The following is a 23,126-nucleotide window of genomic DNA, read 5'->3' as shown; positions in this document are numbered from 1 at the left end:
TCCACTCTCATGAGAGATTTACGTCTTTTTCCTCTTCATTTTTGTGGACAAAGTGCCAATGTAGACTCAACGCTTGATTTCATCACTTTAATTGGCCTCCAGGAGGTGTCCCACAATGCCCATCCTGACCTTTCTAGTCAGCAGTTTGAACTCCACTGCCCTGCAGTCAGGTAAACAACCATCCGCCCCTCCCCCTTAGAAGCCCGGGAATTTTTGAAATTCCATTTCCTGCTGGCTTGGCATGGAGCAGTCTCATCGCATCTTCCCAGGTGACCATGGCGGGTTATCGCACCAAACGCTCTCCCACTTGGACCACTGCAGAGCTGTTGGATCTGACCAGTATATGGGGAGAGGAGGCTGTGCAGTCCAAGCTGCGCTTGAGCTGTAGGAATTGAGATACCTACAGGCAGCTTTCTCGAGGCTTGTACGAAAAGGGCTATGATTGGGACACACTGCAATGCAGAGCGAAGATAAAGGAGCTGAGGCAGGTGTACTATAAGGCTAGGGAGGCAAACCATTGTTCAGGTGCTTCACCTACGACCTACCAATTCTATAAGAAGCTGGATGCTATCCTTGGTGGCAACCCCACCTCCATTGCCAAGAGCCCCGTGGATACTTCAGGGGCACAGAGGCGGCGGAAAGAGGACCTAACTCAGAGGACTAAGTTATTGATGAAGAGGTGGAGTTAGACGAGGATGTACAGCTCCCGGTAGGGTCGCCCGGTGGGGCAGACAGCCAGGAACTGTTCCCCACTCCAGAGGTGTCTAGCCAGTCTCAGCAGTTGCTCTCCAGTGAGCAAGAAGCAGGAGAATAGACACCTGGTAAGTGGCTGTGGCTTGTGTAGTGCAGAGGTGGGTTCAGGGCATAGAAATGTGGGAGGCTGGCTGTGTTTCTGTGAGTTGGACATTTCCCTGTGTAGCTAATCAGTACGGTAGAACAGGGTGTTGATGCACACCGAGATCTCATGGGAATCCTCCAGAGAGATCTCCAGGAAAGTTTCCTGGAGGTACTTGGTAATCCTCTGCCAAAGTTTCTGTGGCAGAGCAGTTTTGTTCCGTCCCCCATTGTAGGAAATTTTCCCATGCCATTCGGCAATCACTTGTGCAGGGACCAAAGCGGCACATAGGCGAGCAGCATAGGGAGCAGGGAGGAGTAGAAGTAGCATGGAGTAGATATACCCTCGTTTCCCTGCTTACCCTTAGCAGTGAGATGTCTGCTAGAATAACCCCTGCCTGTGGAAAAGTATGGGAGAATTTTAGTATTTGTTCCCTAGAATGCTGCACCATGACCTTTGCAAAGAGTGTGTGCTCTTTTCCCCATGTGGAGTGCCCTTCCCTCTCCCCACCCCCGCCAACACACATCTCTGTGAACACCCAAAGCATGGTGAGTGTTGGCGGGGGTGGGGAGAGGGAAGATATATGTTACTGTGCTCATTGTCAAAGTGCTGACTCAAAGCCTCCCTGATTTGAATAGCTCCCCCTCAGCTCCCCTGACAGCCCTGGTATCTGGCTGCTCAAAATCAGTGGCCAAGCGGTCTGCCTCAGCACTCCACCCCTGAGCAAGCCTTCCACCCTTAGCTTCACAGAGATTATGCAATGTACAGCACATGGCTATGACCAGAGGAATATTATCTTCAGTTAGGTCCAACCAGCCATTAAAGGCATCGCCAGTGCACCTTTAATCTGCCAAAGGCACATTCAACTGTCATCCGGCACCTACTGAGCCTGTTGTTGAACTGCTCCTTACTGCTGTCCAGGTGTCCCATATAAGGTTTCATGAGCTACGGCTGTAAGGGGTACACAGGGTCCCCCAGGATCACTATGGGCATCTCAACATCCCCCACTGTAATCTTCTGGTTAGGAAAGAAAGTCCCCACTTGCAGCTTTCTGTACAGGCCAGAGTTCCTGAAGATGCATGTGTCATGCACCTTCCCAGACCACCCTGAGCTTATGTCAGTGAAACACCCACGGTGATCCACAAGAATCTGCAACAGCATGGAGAAGTATCCCTTCCTATTGATGTATTCTGTCGCAAGGTGGTCTGGTACCAAAATTGGAATATGAGTGCCATCTATCACCCCTCCACAGTAAGGGAAACCCATTTCTGCAAAGTTGTCCACTATTTCACGCACATTTCCCAGAGTCACAGTCCTTCATAGCAGGATGTAATTTATTGCCCTTCACTCTTGCATTAATGTAGCCCCAATGGTTGACTGCCACACTCCAAATTGATTCGCGACCAACTAGTAGCAGTCTGGAGTTGCCAGCCTCTGCACAGCAATTGCCACATGCTTTTCTACCAAGAGGGCAGCTCTCATTCTAGTGTCCTTGTGCTGCAGGTCTGGGGTGAGCACTGCACACAGTTCCAGGAAGATGGCTGTCCGCATCCGAAAGGTCTGGAGCCACTGCTCGTCATCCCACAGCTGCATAACGATACGATCCCACCATTCAGTGCTTGTTTCCTGAGTCCAAAATTGATGGTCTACCCTATGCAGCTGCTCCGTGAATACCAATCTAAAGTTGCTTCTATTCATATCATGCAGAATGTTGGGTGCCTGCGAGTCTTCCTCGGTTAGGAACTTCACAGCCATGATGTCTTCATGACAGTTAACAGAGCATAGGACAGCAGTGCGGGATCCATCCTTTCTCACAAAGATGCTGGGGTGCACGGCAAAGAAGGGCCATTGAAAAATAGCTGCAAAAGAAAGCCAGAAGCCTATCGAGTGCCAGGACAGAAACCAATGCATTACGGGACATTGACCCCGGTCCCAAGATGTGCTGCTATCCGCTCCGCCTTCCCACAACACCTAGTGAGAGAAGGACTGTGGGACAAGTACCCACACTGCATTGATCACACTGTCAATAATGGTGCCCGCACTGAGGATACGATCTACCAACAGAGGGAGCAAGTGTGAACACAAAATTGCTATTATTATTGTTATGTCAACTTTTGGGTGTTGACACCACTTTTCTCGACACAAATTGGTAGTGTAGACATAGCCTAAAAACCAGAGACTGAATAAAGACACTGGATTTATGGTTTATTAAACAAGCTTTAATTCACTAACAATGCTCCCTGCAGCTGTCTCCTGCTCTTTCTTTCCCAGACCTGAAGAAGAGCTCTGTGTAAGCTTGAAAACTTGTCTCTTTCCCCAACAGAAGTTGGTCCAGCAAAAGATATTACCTCACCCACCTTGTCTCTGCATACTATGGAGTGATAGTATCACCTTGCTTTAGTGTGGGAAGTCATCATGGTCCATATTTTCTCATGATCACAGGATCCATCAAACAAATAAAGAATAATTAATAATCGGTGCCATACAGTATCTATATTAATGAACTCTGAAACAGGGCTAAAAGCTACATGAGCTGTATATCACATTGGAAACATGGGAAACTCCCCTTTCTAGGGTTTGGCGCTACTATTTCTAACTTAGAAAGTCAACAAACTATTAAACTTTATCCCTGTCTCTGAACCAGAACTGAATATAATTTTGGGGGCAGGAGGTCAATTCCATGTTAGGTTTTGGGGGAGGGATGACAAAGGAAATATTTGTCAAGTTCTCTTTTTTAATGTTAAATGTTTGAAGCTCCTAGAAGTTCGAAAGTAGTCTTGGCAGAGGCGAATTATTGGGCAGTGTGCAGGTAAACTAGTCAAAAGTGCATAATAGATTCAATTTATGTTCTCTGTTTTTTTACATGGGTTTCTCATTTATCTCATAGTTTCATAGTTTAGAATTTATCACCACTAGAGCCAATGAAAAATGGGGAGGTGAAATAGTGAAAATGCAATCAAAGGTTTTTTTGGGGTGGAGTGTGGGGTGTATGTGGTTTTTTAAACCTAAATTTAGAATTTTGGCGAAATCCCCAAGCTATATACGGGGTATTGTGCTGCAGCTCCATAGTTAAATCTGAGTTCCTGCATATACTCTAATGCAAATCCTTAGCACTAACCTCATACTTTCCCCATCCTGCACATACCTTATGACAAATAACTGCAGCAAATACATGGGAATGTTGCATAGACATTGCTAAAAGTTTGCATAAGGGTGGCAGCCAGAGGAATCTGTTGTGTGAATTGTATTATTTTTATATGTTAGCAGTGTAAGGGAGAGTTTCAGTGTCAGGAATCAATATCACATATGGGACCCTGAGGTATGTTAAAGAAGGTTTTCTTAACTACGCATTTTCTTGGTTTTCAGGGATTGCATGAGCTAGATTTGCAAGTAATCAAACTTAATTCAAAACCAGCAACCTTTTTTGGTGGTGGGAATATAGATGCACATGCATGCGTGTACACGTGCAAAATTGTATGCAGCCAATGTACCAATCTATCTACATGAAGATATGTAAATAAACAAACACTCGCCGCAGTTTACATACTGGTAATTAGGGTTCATAAGGATTACAGTTACATGCAGCAGGCAGAATACTTTAATTGTGTTGCTGTGCTTCCTTGTTTACTTATTTAGATTCAGATAAAGGAAGTGGTGAGGCTGAATAGCTGACAAGTTTTCTGAGAAGAGACCATTTTGTACTCAGAGGAAGCAGTTGCTCTCTTGGATATTCTTGCACCATAACTCAGAAGTAAAAGCAAAACGGTTTAACAAAAGCTCTGGGTATTTCTTAGGCAAGTGGATTATTGAATTTGCTGCAGGTAGCAAGAGGCAGGAAATCTATGGCTGCCTGTTTCATTAATACTACTGGCATGAAAATCCTGTAACTGCTTAGGAAAAAAGAGCTGAGATGGATTTACAAAACATTCCCTATCGCTCAGTGGTGGTGGCTTGGAGCCCAGATGACCTGGCAGACTACTTCAAGAAAGTAAGTTTCACTGTGTTTTGTCCTTGTACGGTGGAGTAGTAAGTCACTAACACTTCTGTGCTGGAAAAAAAAAAAGAATATTCTTTTATACTAAGAGCAGAATTGGTTGCATAAATAATATCAAATTATCTTTTAAAATAATCACAGCAGATGCCACTTCAGAAAGGGATTATACCTACCCCGAAGCCCTTAACGAATCCTGAAAAATGTATTCTAAATCAATAGCAAGAGAAAGTGATGGCTTCTCAGAAAAATCATATAATCTTTGGTACCAATGTTTTGCTGATGTAACATTCGGTTTGGATCTGTAAAAGTTGAGGATGCTAAATCTATTTTTTAAGGTAGAAAAGCATTATATGCAGGTCTCATAAGGCCTCTCCAGTGAGATCATTCCTGTGACTTTCAAAATTAAAGATCCTTACTAATCAAGATGCACACATGTTCTCTGATGTGGACTGAATTGCTTTCCTAATTAGTGTTACAAGGGCTTGTTATATGTCAGGGCTTGGTTTAGAATCCACAGTACTTTGTCTTTAGTAGAAGGGAAAAACAGATTCTCAATCTACAGATCACCGAATAAGCGCCAATCTTTTGAACAAGGATGTCCAAGCAAAAGGGCTATGGAAACTTGGTTAGGTTGACACACAAAAGAGTTCTTCAGCATCTGGGCTGGGGTTTTCAAAAGTGAGGTAGGTGCTCAGATTCAGTGAGCTTTGGGTGCTTAAATCCGAGCCTTGGACCCCCACACCAGGCCTTTTGAAGTGAGGTGATGAACTGAGCTCCCATGCTAGCTTGAAAATGAAGCCTGAATGATTTTTTGTCTGAGCTCACACAAAGTGTGTCAGACTTCCTTGGGACGTTCCACAGGGGTGAGGGCAGCATCTGTGCCTAAGGAAAATTACTCCAGGGTATAGCAGAGGGCTAGATGGAGGGAGAAATGATAGACATTCTTTCCTCCAAAATAAATACAATATATAGATTATCCCTCCCCCAGCTCATAGCAGCTGCTCCTATTTGTAGAATGCCCATGTTGATACCTTGTCTTTGAAATTAAAAGCATTTGCCAATAATAATATAAATAGTGATAATAATAATTCTTTGGAGGGGCAGATTTAAATAAAAAGAGATCCTGCTACCCACTGCCTCCGGATCCCAACTGACCTTCTTCCCCACCCTCCCCATCTCATTTCCTCATCTCTTCTCCCCTGCTTCGGAGGTCGATGTTTCGTCAGGCTTCCTACACATCCCCCTTTCACCTGCTGTAGCTTTTCCCCTAATGCCCTAGCCTGGATATTGCTGGGGTTTTCACACCTTTTGATACCTCTTCACCCCTGATGAGCTCTTAACTTTCATTTTGCAGAATGGAGGATTTTACACACTGGCCGGGGGGAGGTAAATTGAAAAGAATAGGCAAAACTCAGTGCTGATTTGCCCCCTGCAACCTCACAGATGCTAGGAAAACTGCAAAGGGTGTATGTCAATGTTGAGTTTGGTTCATTTTTACTGAATCTTAAATCTATTTACTTCATATATATATTTTCCATAATTTCCCCATTTTTAAATAATCAGTGATACCTCCCTATGTTTCCACTCTGGCTATAGTGCCTGTTCACAACAAATTCCCAAACCTTCATTACAGTCTGGAAAATTTAAACCCAAAAGGTTTACTAAGGCTTTCAAATCATTCCAGCAAAACAGTTTCAAGTGGATATGGGACTAATGTCAAAGACACCTAGGCCAGTTTATTGTTTGGTATTGAAATCATGCAAAATTAATGGTTTCAACAGCTTTCACTGGGTTTCGTTTGGGGGAGTTGGGACAAGTTCAAAACCAAAATGCAAAGTGAAGTTCATCGGTAGCAAATGTGCACAGATCAAAACCAAAGCAAACGTTTGCCGGATTGCCTGAGAAGTGAAACCGCCAACTTTGCAGTACTCTAGTTCCAACTGTTTTGCTCCTGCTTAGCTGTGTAGTAGAATGAAACCAAGATCTTGAGATATCTTAAATGAGACAGATCTTATCATTATTGAGAACTACATTATTTAAATCCAAGTTCAGCAGATTAATAAGGAAAACACACTTCTTAACTGGTTCACAGGGTTTTATGTCACCATTAACTGGAAACTACCAAGTGGGGTGAAATGGGTTCCTTGTACGAGTTACTGATCAGTTTATGCTCTGCCAGGCAAGGAATGATATGATATATATCTTTCATACTTATATGGCCACCCATGACTGTAATATTAAAGAACCTCACTCTCTTTAGCTATTAATCCTCAACACCCTTGGAAGGTAGGGAGTTATGACATTCCCTTCTTCAGATGGAGAACTGAGGCAGAGGATCTTGCACAAAGTCACACAGAAAGTCTGAACGTGGATCTGAATCCAAGTATCTCAAATCCTATGCCCTCACCACTGAATGTTCCTCTCTTTCATTAGCCCTCACAATTTGTATCATTTTGAGTGTAATTCAGGATGTCATTTGTTATACTTAGGAATGTGTGAATCTTCTTTTGAATCTTACTCATATATTTACCTCAACATATCCTGCAGCAATGAGTTCCAAAGGTTGAGATCCACATTTTCAAAAGGAGCCACTAATTTTCTCTGCCAAAACTGAGATACCATGGGGAGGATTTTCAAAGACTCTGAGCAACCCCAAATCCAGATAAAATCACTTCCTCCAGTGTAAATGACCACACAGAGTGTAGGTCAACAGAGATTCAGGTCCCCTGACTCCATAACTCTCTACCACATTTAAAGCTTTTGATCGATAGGTCTATTAAACTAAAAGCCTTTCCCCAAAACATCCTGTGTTCAGAAGGAAGCGATAAAGGGTCACCATTCACAACTCATTTCTCAGACTTTGAGAAAAAGGAAGAAAGTTCACAATTGAAAATTTCTGAATTCACTTAAAACCAGAAAATAGGATTTTCAGCCATTGTCAAAATCAGAAGGAAAACCAACTTACGTCCCAGTCATACAAAATGCTTCCTCCCAGGTGTAGCACTTACTGCCATGAGCAGTCCCATTGCAGCCAGTGTCATGGTAGTAAGTACTATGCCAGGGAGGAATAATTTGTAGAATTGGGTCCTTCATTTGAAACAAAGTCTTTAATACAACCTGAATCCCAAAATGCTTTCCAGAATTAGGGTCCATTCCTGCAAATACAGGAGTAACTGGAGCCTGCTCATTGAAGTAAAGTTTCTCATATGCATAAGTGTTTTCAAGATTAGCCCTTAAAACAATACACAGTTACAAGCTTAGATCACATTCCCTGTTCTGGAGCAGTATAAAGGAGAAAGAATGCTCCCTGGGGAATTACCCCAGTGCAGGAGTGTTCTCCGACCGGCATGGGGCAGAATAAGTGGCTATGGAAAGCAGACAACTTCAGCGGTGTTTCTACGTTCCAGACAAGCCCCTCACCAAACCATGATTTGGAATGCGCAAAGGCAGCAAAAAGCCACCTTTGTGCTCCCCTAACCTGAGCTTTACCAGCTCTGGACCTGATCCAGAGTCCATTGATGTCAATGGAAAGCCTCCTATCTTCTGTAACTAAAACTGAGCATTAACTCTTTGGACATGTAAAATCTAATGCTGTTCTCTCATGTTATCCCAGGTATGTTCAAACACAAAGTTTAAGGAGCTCTCTGTAAACATCCACAAAACCACTACATTCTCCTCTTTCAAATCTTGCCTCAAACGCTCCTCTGCCATGATGCCTATAAAACACTCAACAATGGCTAGGCAGCTGCAACCGCTGCTGATTATGATCTTAATCCTCTGTGACCTTGTGCCCCCGTCTGTTTGTTGGGTTAGCCTGGAGTCTCCTGTCTTGTATATAATTTACATGCTCTTTGAGACAAGGGCAGCATTTTCATTGTATGCATGGAGGCAACTGCCACAATGGCGTCCCATTCCAGGTGAGCCCTGAGACGACCACTTATTGCCAATAATGTTAATAATGAAGAGAAGAAAGTTAACAGATCATGTACAAAGTTACAGATGTGCCATTTCAGCCTAGAGGAGACGTGTTAGCTATAACAATGCTGAATGTCTAGTAGCTGGAAGCAGGACACCCTTGTTCCATACTCCTTGGCTTTGAACATATTGCGCCATACTAGTCCAAGATACCTGCAGTTTGAAAGCACAGTCTCAAGCTCATCTGTTTTCCAAAGCTTTTGTTGGACAAGGTGATTGCGGGGAACTTGTTCAGCTTCTTTTTCAAGGAATGGCAGGAGTGGTGTATTTTTTTTTTTTTACAATGTGTGCAGAGATTGTATGATGGAGCCTTTTCATAAATTTCTCAAGACGAATAAATCAGCATATAAATAAGGGGCCAGGTGTGCTGGCCATAGTAAGGGGCAGCCGAGATCTGTACCATGCAAGCTGAAGCAGCTGAGGACAGAGGCTGCAATTCTGCCTGGCCCTGATGGCTGTGTCTTGATTAGGACACAAATACAGCTAATACATTCTAGCTAAAATCTCTAGACAAGGCCGTGCAGACTTCAACATATGCTAAGTTGCTTTGGGACTGCAGCATGGGCTTAAAGCTAAGCTTGTGCATAAGTGCTTTGCCCAATTGAATCCTTAAACCACTCTCAGATTTAACCAGGTGTGTAACAATCTTTTTCTCTCCATTCACAGTTAAAGTATAAGGACTGTGAAAAAGTCGTCAGAAAACACAGCATAAGTGGACAAAGGTTTTTGGTAAGTGCGACAATAAAGTTCTATAGTCACAATATAAATGTTATTTGGCTTCCCCTTGCGTTTGCAATTAAGGACGTTCCTTATGTTCTTTGTTCCTCTACACAGTTGCTTACGTATTAAGGCCCAGATATTCAAAAAGGGATTTAGGCACTTAACTTTTATGGGAATCAATGGGAGTAAGATGACTACATATCCTTAAGGATCTGCGCTTCAGATCCACATCCTGGTTTTACACCAAAGATCCTTGTTTTAAAACATGGACACTGAACACCAGGACCCCCATGGCTGCATTTAGCTTGAATACATTTTACATGTTTTTTTAAATGGAAAGTGAAGGTTCACAACAGCAATATTTGCTTACATTTCTTTTTGGTCATTTGTAGGAAATGCTTGTTTTTCGTGCATTAGCAATAACCTACAGCTTGTCAGATTTCCCCACCTACCTTTGAAGAGCAGTGCAACCCACTTGCCTATAAAAGCTAACCCTCTGCTGGAGACTATTTATGCCAAGGGTTGCCATTTTAAGCCCCTATGGATAAAAAATGATTGTTTTCTGAAACTGTATGTAGAATCAATGGTATTTAAAATCACCACAACTAACGGGCCAGATTCACCAGGGGTATAATTCAGTGTGGCTGCACTGAAATTAATGGATACTCTTTGATTTACCCCTGCAGTTCATCTGGCCCAACAAACCCATATTTCTCATTTGTACAGCCGCCATTATCTGGTCTTAATTCCACATCAATTGACAGCATGTATGTTGACATTTTTATTTGGATAAAAATGTCATAATTATCTTTAAAACTCAGCTTGGAAATGATCCTAAGACACAATCTGCCCTTGTCTTTGACGGAAAAGAGCACAGGACTCACAAAGTTCAGTGGGTCTTTGCAAGTGAACTTTGAAGCAGAGCCTAATTTTGTCCTTTGAATGTTTGTATATTCACATGCACAGATCCTGCTAGTAATCAGGATTCAGTTCCCAGTTTTTAGCCAAGAGAAACAGAGTTTTATCCATGTACTGTGACTGTCCTCATGTAAAAGAGAGTGGCATTAGAGAGTTATGCCTTTTCCTCAAGCAACATAATCTATGTAGGTCTCTCCATGTTTGAAAATCTGATACCATCATAAACATAAGAATTATCTGGATGAGATCTGAACTCTCTAGAAATGGCAGAATCCTAATGGGTCAGCCATTAAACAAGGGGGCTGTTCTCAGTCTCTTAAGTGCATATATTATTTCAAATTTCAGAGATAGACAGTCCAGATCTGGTGGTAGGATCTGTCCCTTATTACAAACCTTGTTGCAGAAAAAAAAAATTACACTCTATGTGGGGTATTGAACATTAGTACAAGATTGGTGTTCTAGGGAAACGTATCTTAAATTATGTATATTAGAGGCCCCAACGTGATAATTGTCACACGAAGACTTAATGACAGCCCCGCAACAAGGAGTTTATAATCTAAGCAGACAAGACAGACAAAGGATGGGAAAGGAAACTAAGGCACAGAGAAGGGAAGTGACTTACCCAAAGTAGGTCAGTGATAGAGCCAGGAATAGAACTGCTGTCTCCTGAAACTCACTCAGTGCCTTATACATTGTACCACATAGAGATTTATTAGTCTAATAATTACGCACTGTCATTAACTGGAATTACAGAGCCCTGTAAATCAGTGTGAGGATGTATACACATGTACACAAAGTAATAAACTGACTACAATTAGAGCTAGTTGAAAAACAAGGGAAGTAATTTCACAATTTTTCACTCTGAAAATTTTTCCTTTTCCCCCCTTCCATAATTAAAATTTTTCAAAATTCTAATTATGGAAGCTCTGTAATTAGTCAAGAAGGGGGAAATTTCACACAAATTTCATTACAGTTCTTCCCAGCTTCTCAGTTTTGTTGTTGTTGCTGTTTGTTTGTTTGAAATGTCAAGTTTTGAAAATCCATCAAATTTTTGCAATTCAAAACATTTCTGCTAAAAATGAAAGAGTGCTCAACAGGGTACCACCTTCTGTTGGATAGAATGAAAACTGCTGTACTGTACATTATAGGTCTTATATTGCTAACAACTAACAGATTCTTTTCCAGCTCAAGTACTAGGATTAGATTTAAGCAGGAAACATTTTTCTGATCCTGTGAAAATTTTCAAGATTTCAAAAATGTTTCGTGTGCTTCATCAAAACAAAGCTGAGACCTTTCAAACTCTTTTTTTTGTATAACGAAAAACACCCACCCAGAATAGGCAATAGCCTGATGGTTAGGGCACTTACCTGCAATGTGGAAGACCCATGGATTGTCTACACGATGCATTAGTGCACACCAGCTTCAGTGTAAATTCTAATGCATACCAGCATGTTGTGCACTAACTGTCAATGTGGAGCCTGCTGGCATTCACTAGTGCACATTGATGTAGTCTGGGACTATGTCAATGCATATGAGGGAACTTTTAGTGCAGAACACACTGGTGCACTCTAGAATTTACACCCCAGCTGGTGTGCACAAACACACCATGTAGACGAGGCCCTAGGCTTAAATTCCTGCTCTGAATCATTTTCCAGGTGTGAGCCCTAACCACCAGGCTATTGTCTGTTCGGGGGTGGATGTCTCTCAGTCTCTCCTGATGAAGCTATTGCATTTTGTATATAAACTCTATAATCCAGTGGTTAGAGTAATTTATATAGAATCCAAATGTCTTATAATGTCAGATAAGGATAAGTCTGTAAATTAAGAAACATGACTCTGGATCTGTCGAGTAACATGGTATCATTTTTCCATCACCGGGTTCTTTGTGTGGCTACGTGAGTGAACGTGAAACCTACAGACATTCACTGTTAGTAATGTCTGTTCCTCCAAACATAATTTGGCAGCTTCTAGTGACTGGTTTGGTATGGAAAGACAGCTGCTATAAAGAGAATCTGGAATGCCAGGCACTCACTTGGGCTTTGGGAGACACATGTTCAAGCCCCTGCTCTGAATCAGAACTATTCATCCCATACTGACCTGGAGAAGATTTGCGATGAATGAAAAACCTTTTCCTTGTAAAAGTCCCAAGCAGCTCTAGTAGACACCTGTGTTTAAGAAAAGGAGGATCTGAGTTCTAGCTCTGCTGTCACTGTGAAGTCCTCAGTGATCATGGTGTGCAGCATAGTGCCATTTGTGAAGTACCCATGTGGCCAGGGAACTTTGACTCTTGCTTTGTGTACCAAGTGCTTATGATACATAACCCGTTTAGAGTGTTTTTCTGCAGAAATGGCCTAGCAGATTCAGTGGTTGATCTCTACTAGGCAGGCTAGTAGCTGCTGCTTCCTCATTTCTCCCAATATAATTTTTGTTTGTTTTTAACTTCTTGCCTACTTGGCCATTGTATGCTAGAAAACATTCTGCTTACTACAGATTCAAAGCATAAGTGTAACAATGGGGAAGATGTGACAAGGAAAACTCCAGCCTGCAGGGCAACGTGTAAGAAATCAATTGCTTCTCTTTAGGGTAATTGTCTTTCTACATCTTACAAAAGTCATTAAAACTGCCAGACTACGTCTGGATAGCCAGATACTGTTCAGAATGAATGTTTGTGGGTTTCGTGTTCACTCACAAAGGCATACAAGCAACCTGACAATGAAAAATGGCACCATCCCACTCAACAAATCCACTCCCTAGTTTGAGTAATGATTTCTACTCTGACTACCTGCATGGAAAAGTCCTATAGAATATATTAGGGATTAAATCAATAGGATTCTTTAGAAATGAAAACTCTGTAGACTTTAATGGAGAGACATGTTCTTCCTACAGAATTTTTAAACCAAGCTACTGAATTTAAGAGACAATCACATTCCTATAATAGAGTTCTAAGGGTTGGTTTAAATGTATTATTAAATTTTATGATTCTATAGGATGTTTCCCTTAGAGAAATATATATTTTACCACATTTCACTAATGTTAGTTCTCCAGAGCCAACGATACCTCTGGGGACAGCAGCTTGATTCTGCTCTAGGCTGAACATTCTTCAATAGAGTTGTTCACCAAGTTTAATTAGAGGCGACCACTTATTGCGATATGTGAGCCAGGAAGATCCCAGACTGACTTTCAGGTTCCAAGAGGAGTTTGGAAAGCTGGCAGTTAGAAAAACCAAACACATTTTTACTTTCAAAACTGATCAGATATGGTCTGAAGCTGACACCCATATATGGAATCCCCCAATGCCATTTTAAAGTTGTTTACCATGTCCTTTTAAAAGCACATATAAATGCAGATCTTTCACTTCCCTCATATTGAGCCAAATTATGCCATTGAGACACTGGGCCCTGTTGGAGGTAATGTGGAACTGCACCTGATGGGTGGGATGGGCACTTCGGGAAGATGCAACTGCTTCTCCTGGTGCAGGAGGGCAGCTTCTTGGGGGACAGGAAGACATTGCCCCCCACTCTACCCTCTTTGGCACAATTTAGGGGAGGGAGCTGTTTCTATGACAGTCGCTGGTCCTTGCATAAGATGTGCAAAGGAGCACACACATTTGAGCTAGGCCAGGGACAAGCTAGCCCTTTAATTGTAAGTATATGAACAAAATCCACCAGCCCATTTCCCTTAAAAAAATTAAAAATCAGCTAGTTTTGTGCAAAACATTATGAGTTTTTACCTTAAGCCCCTGCATACGTTAAAGTTTCCTTGTGTAACCCACACTACGCTGTCCCTTGTCTTTATTACATTATGTTCAATGGCACCCTTAGGACTGTGCTAAGCATGTTGTCATGTCAGGTAACAAATATATCTGTGTAAAACCGTCATTGAAAAACCATAGTGCAAAACTTGCCTGGTTTCAGAGTGTGTTGCCAGCATAAGACTCCTGACCCAGTCAATAAAACCTAGCCCGCATTTCATGGTTTCATATTGACACTGTGTGAAGTTCACAGTTTCACATGATTTTGCAGTGCAGCTTGGAGAAAGTGGGTGATTTCAAAGGAGTGCAGTTTGGAGTTTTTGAGTTGATTCCAACCCAGGCTCATTGTAGAACATAATGTAAATGTGAACGTAATGTAAATCAGAGAACTCTTGAGAGCCAAAACGACAGAGCATTGCCCACTTCTGCCTCCCACAACCATGAACAGCTCTTTTCATTTAAACACACACACAATGCTTTTGAAATGGCAATTGTTTAAAAAAAAAAAAAGTTGGGAAAAATAACCCACCTTTTCCTGTAGGGCTCTCTGTGAGAAGCAGAGAGTTCATGTATTGCCAGCAGAAGTCTTATGGCTATGGGTGAAGACATCAGTAGACTCTATGAACTGTGTTTGGAATTCACATCTGTCATCAGGGTTATAACTCAAGGGGAGGCGGATCCCCACTTTCTGTTTGAATTGGTGCATAGAGATGGGATGTATTATCTCAAAGGATATTTCACTTCTTTGGTACCATGGACACCAGAGATTTATTAACCAGTGGGCTAGATGTATCCAGCCCTAGGGCAACACTGAGTGAGGATCAAGATCTGCAAAGCAGAGAGAGAGAGAGAGAGAGAGAGAGAGAGGAAGGCAGAAGAACTAATAAACAGAATTTTTTCATTAAAATGTGTGTCCATCTTTGTTCTGATTTAAGCTGGTTGTACATTTCCCTAGGGACCATGGGATGAGCTTTTGAGTCACTTGGTTATAGTTTGAAATGCAATCTTGTATATGCTTGAAATTTTGCCTGTTTGCTCAGTATAATTCCAGTAACTATGACAAGCTACAGGGAAAAGGCTGTTGAAGGAAAGGTTTTTATACATTGCCCCTAGGTGCAGCAGGTCAACATTTTAAATCTCAGCCCACAGTAACACAGAGGGTCAACCAAGCAGCACAGCACCAGCAGAGACCTAATTACAGCACAATACGGCATGGCACCTAAGCACAAACCTAAGTTTAAGCATATCTGTAGTGCCATTGACTTCACATTAGTGCTTAAAATTAGGCACATGCTTAATATTTTGTTGAATCAAATCCTAAATGCTGAACGGTGGTTTAGGTTTGTACCTGTTCTTCATTAGCTTTCTACTTATCTTGCAGTCCTGTTAATTATAATGTTTTGACACATAAATAATATTAAAGCTTCCTTATCTCCCAAGCTGTTACATGGACAATTTTGTAACATATACCATGTGTGTTTCTGTTGCAGAACATGTCTGAAAACGATATTCAGAAATTTCCCAAACTGAGTGTGCCGTAAGTAAATACAAACCAAATTTCATATTTCAAAATGGATGATACAGTGAATGGGTTGAAGATATAACTCCTGGACAAGCACAGGGCAAGTGGATGGCGAGGCCTCTAAAACATTGATCTAGAGACCTGCTGTTTGTGTTGTCTCAGGAAAGGAAAGGACATATTCCTAGAAAAAAAAACAAGTGAGGAAAACATGGTGTTTGTCATTATTGTGTGGAAAATAACCAGATACAGATTAAAAAACCCATTGGGGAAATATTCAGAAATCTTTGTAATTGGCCTCACCTTGCTCCCATTCAAGTTAATGACAGAACTCATTATTGACTTCAATGGAAGCAGTCAGGCCAATGCTGAGTGCTTTTGACAGTACCACCTGCTGAGTATGATTTCATTGCTCAGTTGAATATAGGACTTTCATCCTGAAGGAAAACATATGAAATATGTCAAATTGAAAACTACATCTAATCTAGTTACTTTTTAAATGTTTTTCATCATGCCCCCTCATGTTTAGATACCTATTAAAGATAAATCAGACTGAAGTATGGGACTTAAGACTGGAATAACTTTCCTGTGCAGCTGTGGGTAGATGATTGGAAGGCATTTGAACCAATATTTTCCATCCATCATTGCAAGTTATTGATTAAAATTATATTTGCATTAAATTAACACTGAATAGCACTGAGATCTGCTGTTTGCAAGACTTCACCATGAAAGATAAAAGTTTCTTTGCCTGCTCTGTAAGATACCCCTCATTCTTTTGGTCTTGTGAAATAAAGTTTTCAGTTATTTGATGATCTCTCCCTTTCTTGTGCTCTGCTGATCCCCTAGGCTTGCATTCTTCTTGGTTTTTTTTTAAATTACTTATGTTTTATATTTTAGGGCTTTGGGATTATTCTGTTTCAAATGCATTATCATAATATTGGTCACTAAGAGTGACTTGAAAAAATAATGGAGATATATACAAACAGATATATTAGTGTCTTATGTGAGTAATATACATAGATAACCTAAATATAGGAGTTATTGCCAGATCCCCCTAAACTTTATTGATTTTGAAAAGATAAATTATGTCCATTGCATTTTCTTTGTCCACTTTACCTGTGGTAGAATGTGAGCAAACTTGTCTAGTATGATCACTTGCTGCTTTTCACTAAGGACTTGAATCTGGCAAGCATGGAAAAAGAGCTGTGAACACCAGTGCTCAAGCTCAGAGAAGTGAGTAAAGTAGATGATAAAAATGCTTGAAAATAATAAATCCCAACAAAAACTGTAGAATTAACAAGATTCATATTAGAAGGAGTGAAAGCAACGGAATAAGGACAACAGACTTCAAAAAAAGCAGACTAAAACTCGGGGAAATGACAGTTGAGGTCCCATTCGAAGAAAATCTCAGGATGGAAGGAGGTTGGGAAAGCTAGGAGTTTCTCAAAGAAGCAATATTAAAGGCACAACAGCAAATGATCCTGATGCGAAGGAAAAAAAAGGAAGAACAGTAAAAGGCCAATATGGCTGCATCAAGAGCTCTTTAGTGATCTACAAATCAAAAAGGAATCCAAAAAGTGGAAACTTGAAAAAATTACTAAGAATGAGTAGAAAAAAATTGCACAAAGCAGGTAGGCACAAACTCAAGCTAAGGCACAAAATAAATTACATCTGGCAAGAGACATAAAAAGCAATAAGTAGAGATTCTTTCAATAGATTAGGAGCAAGAGAGGGATGAAGGAAAGTGCAAGTCCGCTACTTAGCATGGAAAGAGAGCTAATAATGGACCATACCAAGAAGGCTTAGGTGTTTAATACCTATTTTGCTTCAGTCTTCACTAAAAAGTTAAATTGTGACCAAAAGCATAACACAATTAATATTAACGGGGTAGAAAACAAATTAAAGAATATTTAGATGAGATAGATGTTTCAAGTCAGCAGGGCCTGATGAAAAGCTCCTTTGGGTACTTAAGGAACTAGCTGAAGCAATTTCGGAATCATTAGTCATTATCTTTGAGAACTCCTAGAGGACAGATGTCCAGAGGACTGGAGAAGAGCAAACATAGTAGCTATCTTTAAAAATGGGAACAAAGAAGACCCACAGAATTATACACCAGTCAGCCTAACTGATACCTGGAAAGATACTGGAAAAAATTATTAAATAAACAATTTGTAAGCACTTAGAGGATAACTGGGTGATAAGCAATACCCAATGTGAATTTGTCAAGAACAAATCATGCCGAACAAACCTAATTTCTTTCTTTGACAGAATTACTGGTCTAGAGGAGAGGGGGATGCAGTTGATTAGATATATCTTGATTTTAGGTGGGACTGTGTCAAAATCCTTACTAACATTCTCAAACTAGGGAAATGTGGTTTAGATAAAACTGCTATAAAGTGTGTGCACAACTAGCCAAAAAACCATATTCACACTGTTATCAATGATTCACTGTCAGACTGAGAGGTCCTATCTAGAAATTCCCACAGGGGTCAGTCCTGTATCCAGTACTATTCAATGCTTTCATTATGAGTTGGATAATGGAGTGGAGAGTATACTTATACAATTTGCTGATGACTCCAAGCTGGGAAGGATTGCAAGCATGTCGGAGGACAGGATTAGAAATCGAAAGGACCTTGATAGATTGGAGAATTGGTAAAAGCCAACAAGATGAAATTTAACATAGAAGTGCAAAGTACTACGCTTAGAAAGGAAAAAAATCAAATGCACAGATACAAAAATGGGAAATAACTGCCTAGGTAGAAATACTGCAGAAAGTATCTAAGGGAATATAGTGGAGCAAAATTGAATATGAGCTAAAAATGTGATAAAGTTGCAAAAAAAGGCAAATATCATTTGGGATGTATTAACAGGAGTGTTGTATGTAAAACATGGAAGGTGATTGTTCTGATGTACTTGGCACTGGGGAGGCCCCATCTGGGGGGTATTGTGTCCAATTTTGGGTACCCCATTTTAAGAAAGATGTGGACAAATTGGAGAGAGTTTAGAAAAGAGCAACAAAAATGATAAAAGGTTTAGAAAATCTGATCTCTGCAGAAAGGTAAATAAGCTGGGCATGTTTAGTCTTCAGTAAAGAAGATAGCGGTGACCTGATAATCTTCAAATATGTTAAGGGCTGTTATAAAGAGGACAGTGATCAATTGTTCTCTATATCCCTGAAAGTAGGACAAGAAGTAATCAGCTCAATCTACAGCAAAAAAGGAGATTTAGGTTAGATATTAAGAAAATTGTTCTAACTGGAAGGATAGGTAAATACCAGAATATCTAACTAAGGGAAGTTATGGAATCCCTGCCTCAGAACAGGAGGATGGACTGGATGACCTCTCAAGGTCCCTTCCAGACCTACATTTCTATTATTCAGCCATAATGCTCTCCACTGCTTTCTTTCACTCTAACTTCATTGCTTTGTTGTCTGTTTGGATTACAAATCCCTTGTGGCCTTGCCCTCTTACCGGTTTGTAAAAATGCCTAGTAGACTATGCAAACAATAAAAATTAAAAATAATCCCATAGTTCCTCTTTCCCCTCCCTGCCACACACTCTAAATCTCCATCTTGCAACGACACAATATGCTCTAGTCATTTTAATACCAAAGCGGATTTTGTAGGTTATAATCAACTCTGATTCCAATCCCATAGGCTGGCCTGAGTAGCATCTCAAATGGTGTGAAATCTTTTCTGGCTTTTAAAACAAAGGAGATCAAAAGCAATTACTTCTGGTCTATCTATGCCTCTCTACCATTGTTACTTATATGCCCCTTATTACTGGGATATCTGATTGCCTCACAATCTTTGATGTTTGTATTCTAACAGCATGCCTCTGATGTAGGGCAGTGCTATTGTCCCCATTTTACAGACAGGGAACTGAAGCACAGAGAGTCTAAGGCACTTGCCCAGCGTCACACAGGAAGTACAGGGCAGAGCAGGGAACTGAACATGTGTCTTCCTAGTTCCAGGCCAGTGCCCTAACCAGCAGAGCAACCTTCCCCCACTCTGACCTACTATTTAAAAGCAAATGCCCCACTGATCAGTGTCAGTGAAAAGACACATTAGCACCAATGGGAGATGGCTCAAAGCAGCATGTGATTCATTCAGCCAAGGAAAGACAGAAATTAATTCCATTCTAAGGATGTTTTGACCCTAAGAAATTAGGCAGTTATTCCCGTGCTAGAGGAAGGTATGATTTAGTATTTCCTATTTCTTCAATCCTCATCTCAAGGAGCAAGGGGAGTAAGACCACAATGAAATGTAAGTATCAGACTAAGATTTCTGTATCAAATACAGTGTTATGCAGGTGACCTATGTAATCCACCATTATTTAGAGTCTGAGAGAGGACTTTTTTACATATTACAAATGCTGCCATTTATAACGCAGCAGTTTGACCTCAAGAGAGACAAAATAAGAGACTGCAGGGCAGCAGGGGCCTAACTCTCCTCTGGATTATTCAGACTCACCTCTCATCCTACTCATAGATCCCCTACTGTACCTGTCCTCTGCTTTCTCATCAGTTCCCCATAGGGGAAGCAGTGCCCTGTATACTGTATATCCACATGACCAGAGGAATGGGATGATGGGCTACATAGAAAGCCTCATACAATCAGAGAAATTTAGGGCTAGATAAGATCTCAAGAGGTCATCTAGTCCAACCCTCTGCACTGAGACGAGACTAGGTTCACCTAGACAGATGTTTGACCAACCTGTTCTTAAAATCCTCCAGTGACAGGCTTCCCATGGCAACATATTCCAGTACTTACCTATTCTTAAAATTATAAAGGTTTTCCTAATATTAAAACCATCTTCCTTGTTGCAGATCGAGGGTAGGACAGGAAGTAATTGACTCAAACATGGAGAACAATCATCCTCATTCTGTTTATACATATTTGAAGACTGTTCTCATGTGTTATATCATAGAATCATAGAACTGGAAGGGACCTCAAGAGGTCATCTAGTCCAGTCCCCTGCACTCGTGGCATGACTAATTATCTAGACCATTCCTGACAGGTGTTTGTCTAACCTGCTCTTAAAAATCTCCAATGATGGAGATTCCGCAACCTCCCTAGTCAATTTATTCCAGTGCTTAACCACCCTGACAGTTAGGAATTTTTTCCAACCTAAACCTCCCTTGCTGCAATTTAAGCCCATTCCTTCTTGTCCTATCCTCAGAGGTTAAGAAAAACAAATTTTCTTCCTCCTCCTTGTAACAACCTTTTACATACTTGAAAACTGTTATCATGTCCCCTCTCAGTCTTTTCTTTTCCAGACTAAACAAAACCAGTTTTTTCAGTCTTCCCCCATAGGTCATGTTCTCTAGACCTTTAATCATTTTTTTCATCCTTCTCTGGACTCTCTCCAGTTTGTCCTTTGTGAAATGTGGTGCCCAGAACTGGACACAATACTCCAGCTCAGGCCTAATCAGCACAGAATAGAGTGGAAGAATTACTTCTCGTGTCTTACTTACAACACTCCTGCTAATACATGCCAGAATAATGTTTGCTTTTTTGCAACAGCATTACACTGCTGTCTCATATTTAGCTTGTGGTCCACTATGACTCCCAGATCCCTTTCTGCAGTGCTCCTTTCTAGGCAGTCATTTCCCATTTTGTCTGTGTGCAACTGATTGTTCCTTTCTAAATGAAATACTTTGCATTTGTCCTTATTGAATTTCATCCTATTTACTTCATACCATTTCTCCAGTTTGTCCAGATCATTTTGAATTTTAATCCTATCCTTCAAAGTACTTGCAACCCCTCCCAGCTTGGTATTGTCCGCAAACTGTATAAGTGTACTCTCTATGCCATTACCTAAATCATTGATGAAGATATTGAACAGAACCAGACACAGAACTGATCCTTGCGGGCCTCCTCTTGTTATGCCCTTCCAGCCTGACTGTGAACCATGGATAACTACTCTCTGGGAACGATTTTCCAACCAGTTTGGCACCCACCTTATAGTAGCTCCATCTAGGTTGCATTTCCCTAGTTTGTTTATGAGAAGGTCATGCGAAACAGTATCAAAAGCTTTACTAAAGTCAAGATATACCATGTCTACCGCTTCCCCCCTCTCCACAAGGCTTGTTACCCTGTCAAAGAGAGCTATCAGGTTGGTCTGACATGATTTGTTTTTGACAAATCCATGGTGACTGTTACTTATCACCTTATTATCTTCTAGATGTTTGCAAATTGATTGCTTAATTATTTGCTCCATTATCTTTCTGGGTACAGAAGTTAAGATGACTGATCTGTAATTTCCTGGGTTGTCCTTATTTCTCTTTTTATATATATCTTCCACGACTTCTCAAAGATGGCTCAGACATCTCCTCAGTCAGCTCCTTGAGTATTCTAGAATGCATTCCATCAGGCCCTTGAAAACATCTAATTTGTCCAGTAATTTTTAACTTGTTCCTTCCCTATTTTAGCTTCTTCTGATCCTACCTCATTTTCAATGGCATTCACTATCCAATCCAATCGCCACCAAACTTCTTGGTGAAAACCAGAACAAAGAAGTCATTAAGCACCTCTGTGATTTCCACAGTTTTCTGTTATTATTATTATTATGCCCCCGCTCAGCCTTCTTTTCTCAAGACTAAACATGCCCAATCTTTTCACCCTTTCCTCGGAGGTCATGTTTTCTAAACCCTTTATCATTTTTATTGCTCTCCTCTGGACTCTCTCAAATTTGTTCAAGTCTTTCTTAAAGTGTGGTACCCAAAACTGGACACAATACTCCAGCTGAGGCTTCACCAATGCTGAGTAGAGTGGAAGACTTACTTCTCATGTCCTACATATAATACCCCTGGTAATACATCCCCACATGATAGTAGCCTTATTTGAAACTGCATCACGCTTGACTCATATTCAATTTGTGATCCACTACAACCCCCAGATCCTTTTCTGCAGTATTGCTGCTTACCCAGTTATTTCCCATTTGGTATTTGTGCATTTGATTTTGCCCTTACTAAGTATGGGTAACTTTTCACTTATTTGTCTTTGAATTTCACCTTGTTGATTTCAGACCAATCCAGAATAGTTGGAGCCAACAATTTACTACTGGACATTGGTGTTTAGCAGTGGAAGCAGAAATAATTACCATTTTAAAAACTGGGATGAAGTTGTGGGTTTTTTTTAATTATTTTTTAAACCATAAGATAAGTTCTTCTTCTGTAAGCATAAATGCACATTAATGAACTAAAAAATGTAAATCTGACCTGCCTCATCACTAAATGAAGCATGCATTTTTGCAAGTCTACAGCCTTGTAAGCATACCACTAAAGTTACATGTACTGGGCCAGATCCTGAGCTGGTGAAAATTGGGGTAGCTCCATTAACTTCAACAGAGCTACAACAAATTACACTAGCTGCAAATGTGGTCCAACACTTGTAACTGTGCTACATTTGTCA

General features: G+C 40.8%; 1 protein-coding gene across 1 annotated transcript in view; it reads left to right on the top strand.

The window, feature by feature from the left end:
* The first annotated feature begins 4,565 nt into the window (after window positions 1–4,565).
* LCP2 (lymphocyte cytosolic protein 2) overlaps window positions 4,566–23,126 on the top strand; it is a 52,193-nt gene continuing 33,632 nt past the window's right edge. The window contains exons 1-3 of the mRNA XM_074962118.1: window positions 4,566–4,823; window positions 9,471–9,533; window positions 15,684–15,730. Of these exons, the coding sequence (XP_074818219.1) occupies window positions 4,746–4,823; window positions 9,471–9,533; window positions 15,684–15,730 (188 nt within the window). The 5' untranslated portion in view covers window positions 4,566–4,745. The remainder of the gene's footprint in view (window positions 4,824–9,470; window positions 9,534–15,683; window positions 15,731–23,126) is intronic.

Source organism: Natator depressus, chromosome 8 (assembly GCF_965152275.1).
Source record: "Natator depressus isolate rNatDep1 chromosome 8, rNatDep2.hap1, whole genome shotgun sequence".
Classification (NCBI taxonomy): domain Eukaryota; kingdom Metazoa; phylum Chordata; order Testudines; family Cheloniidae; genus Natator; species Natator depressus.
This window is presented reverse-complemented; position numbering and strand designations above follow the sequence as displayed.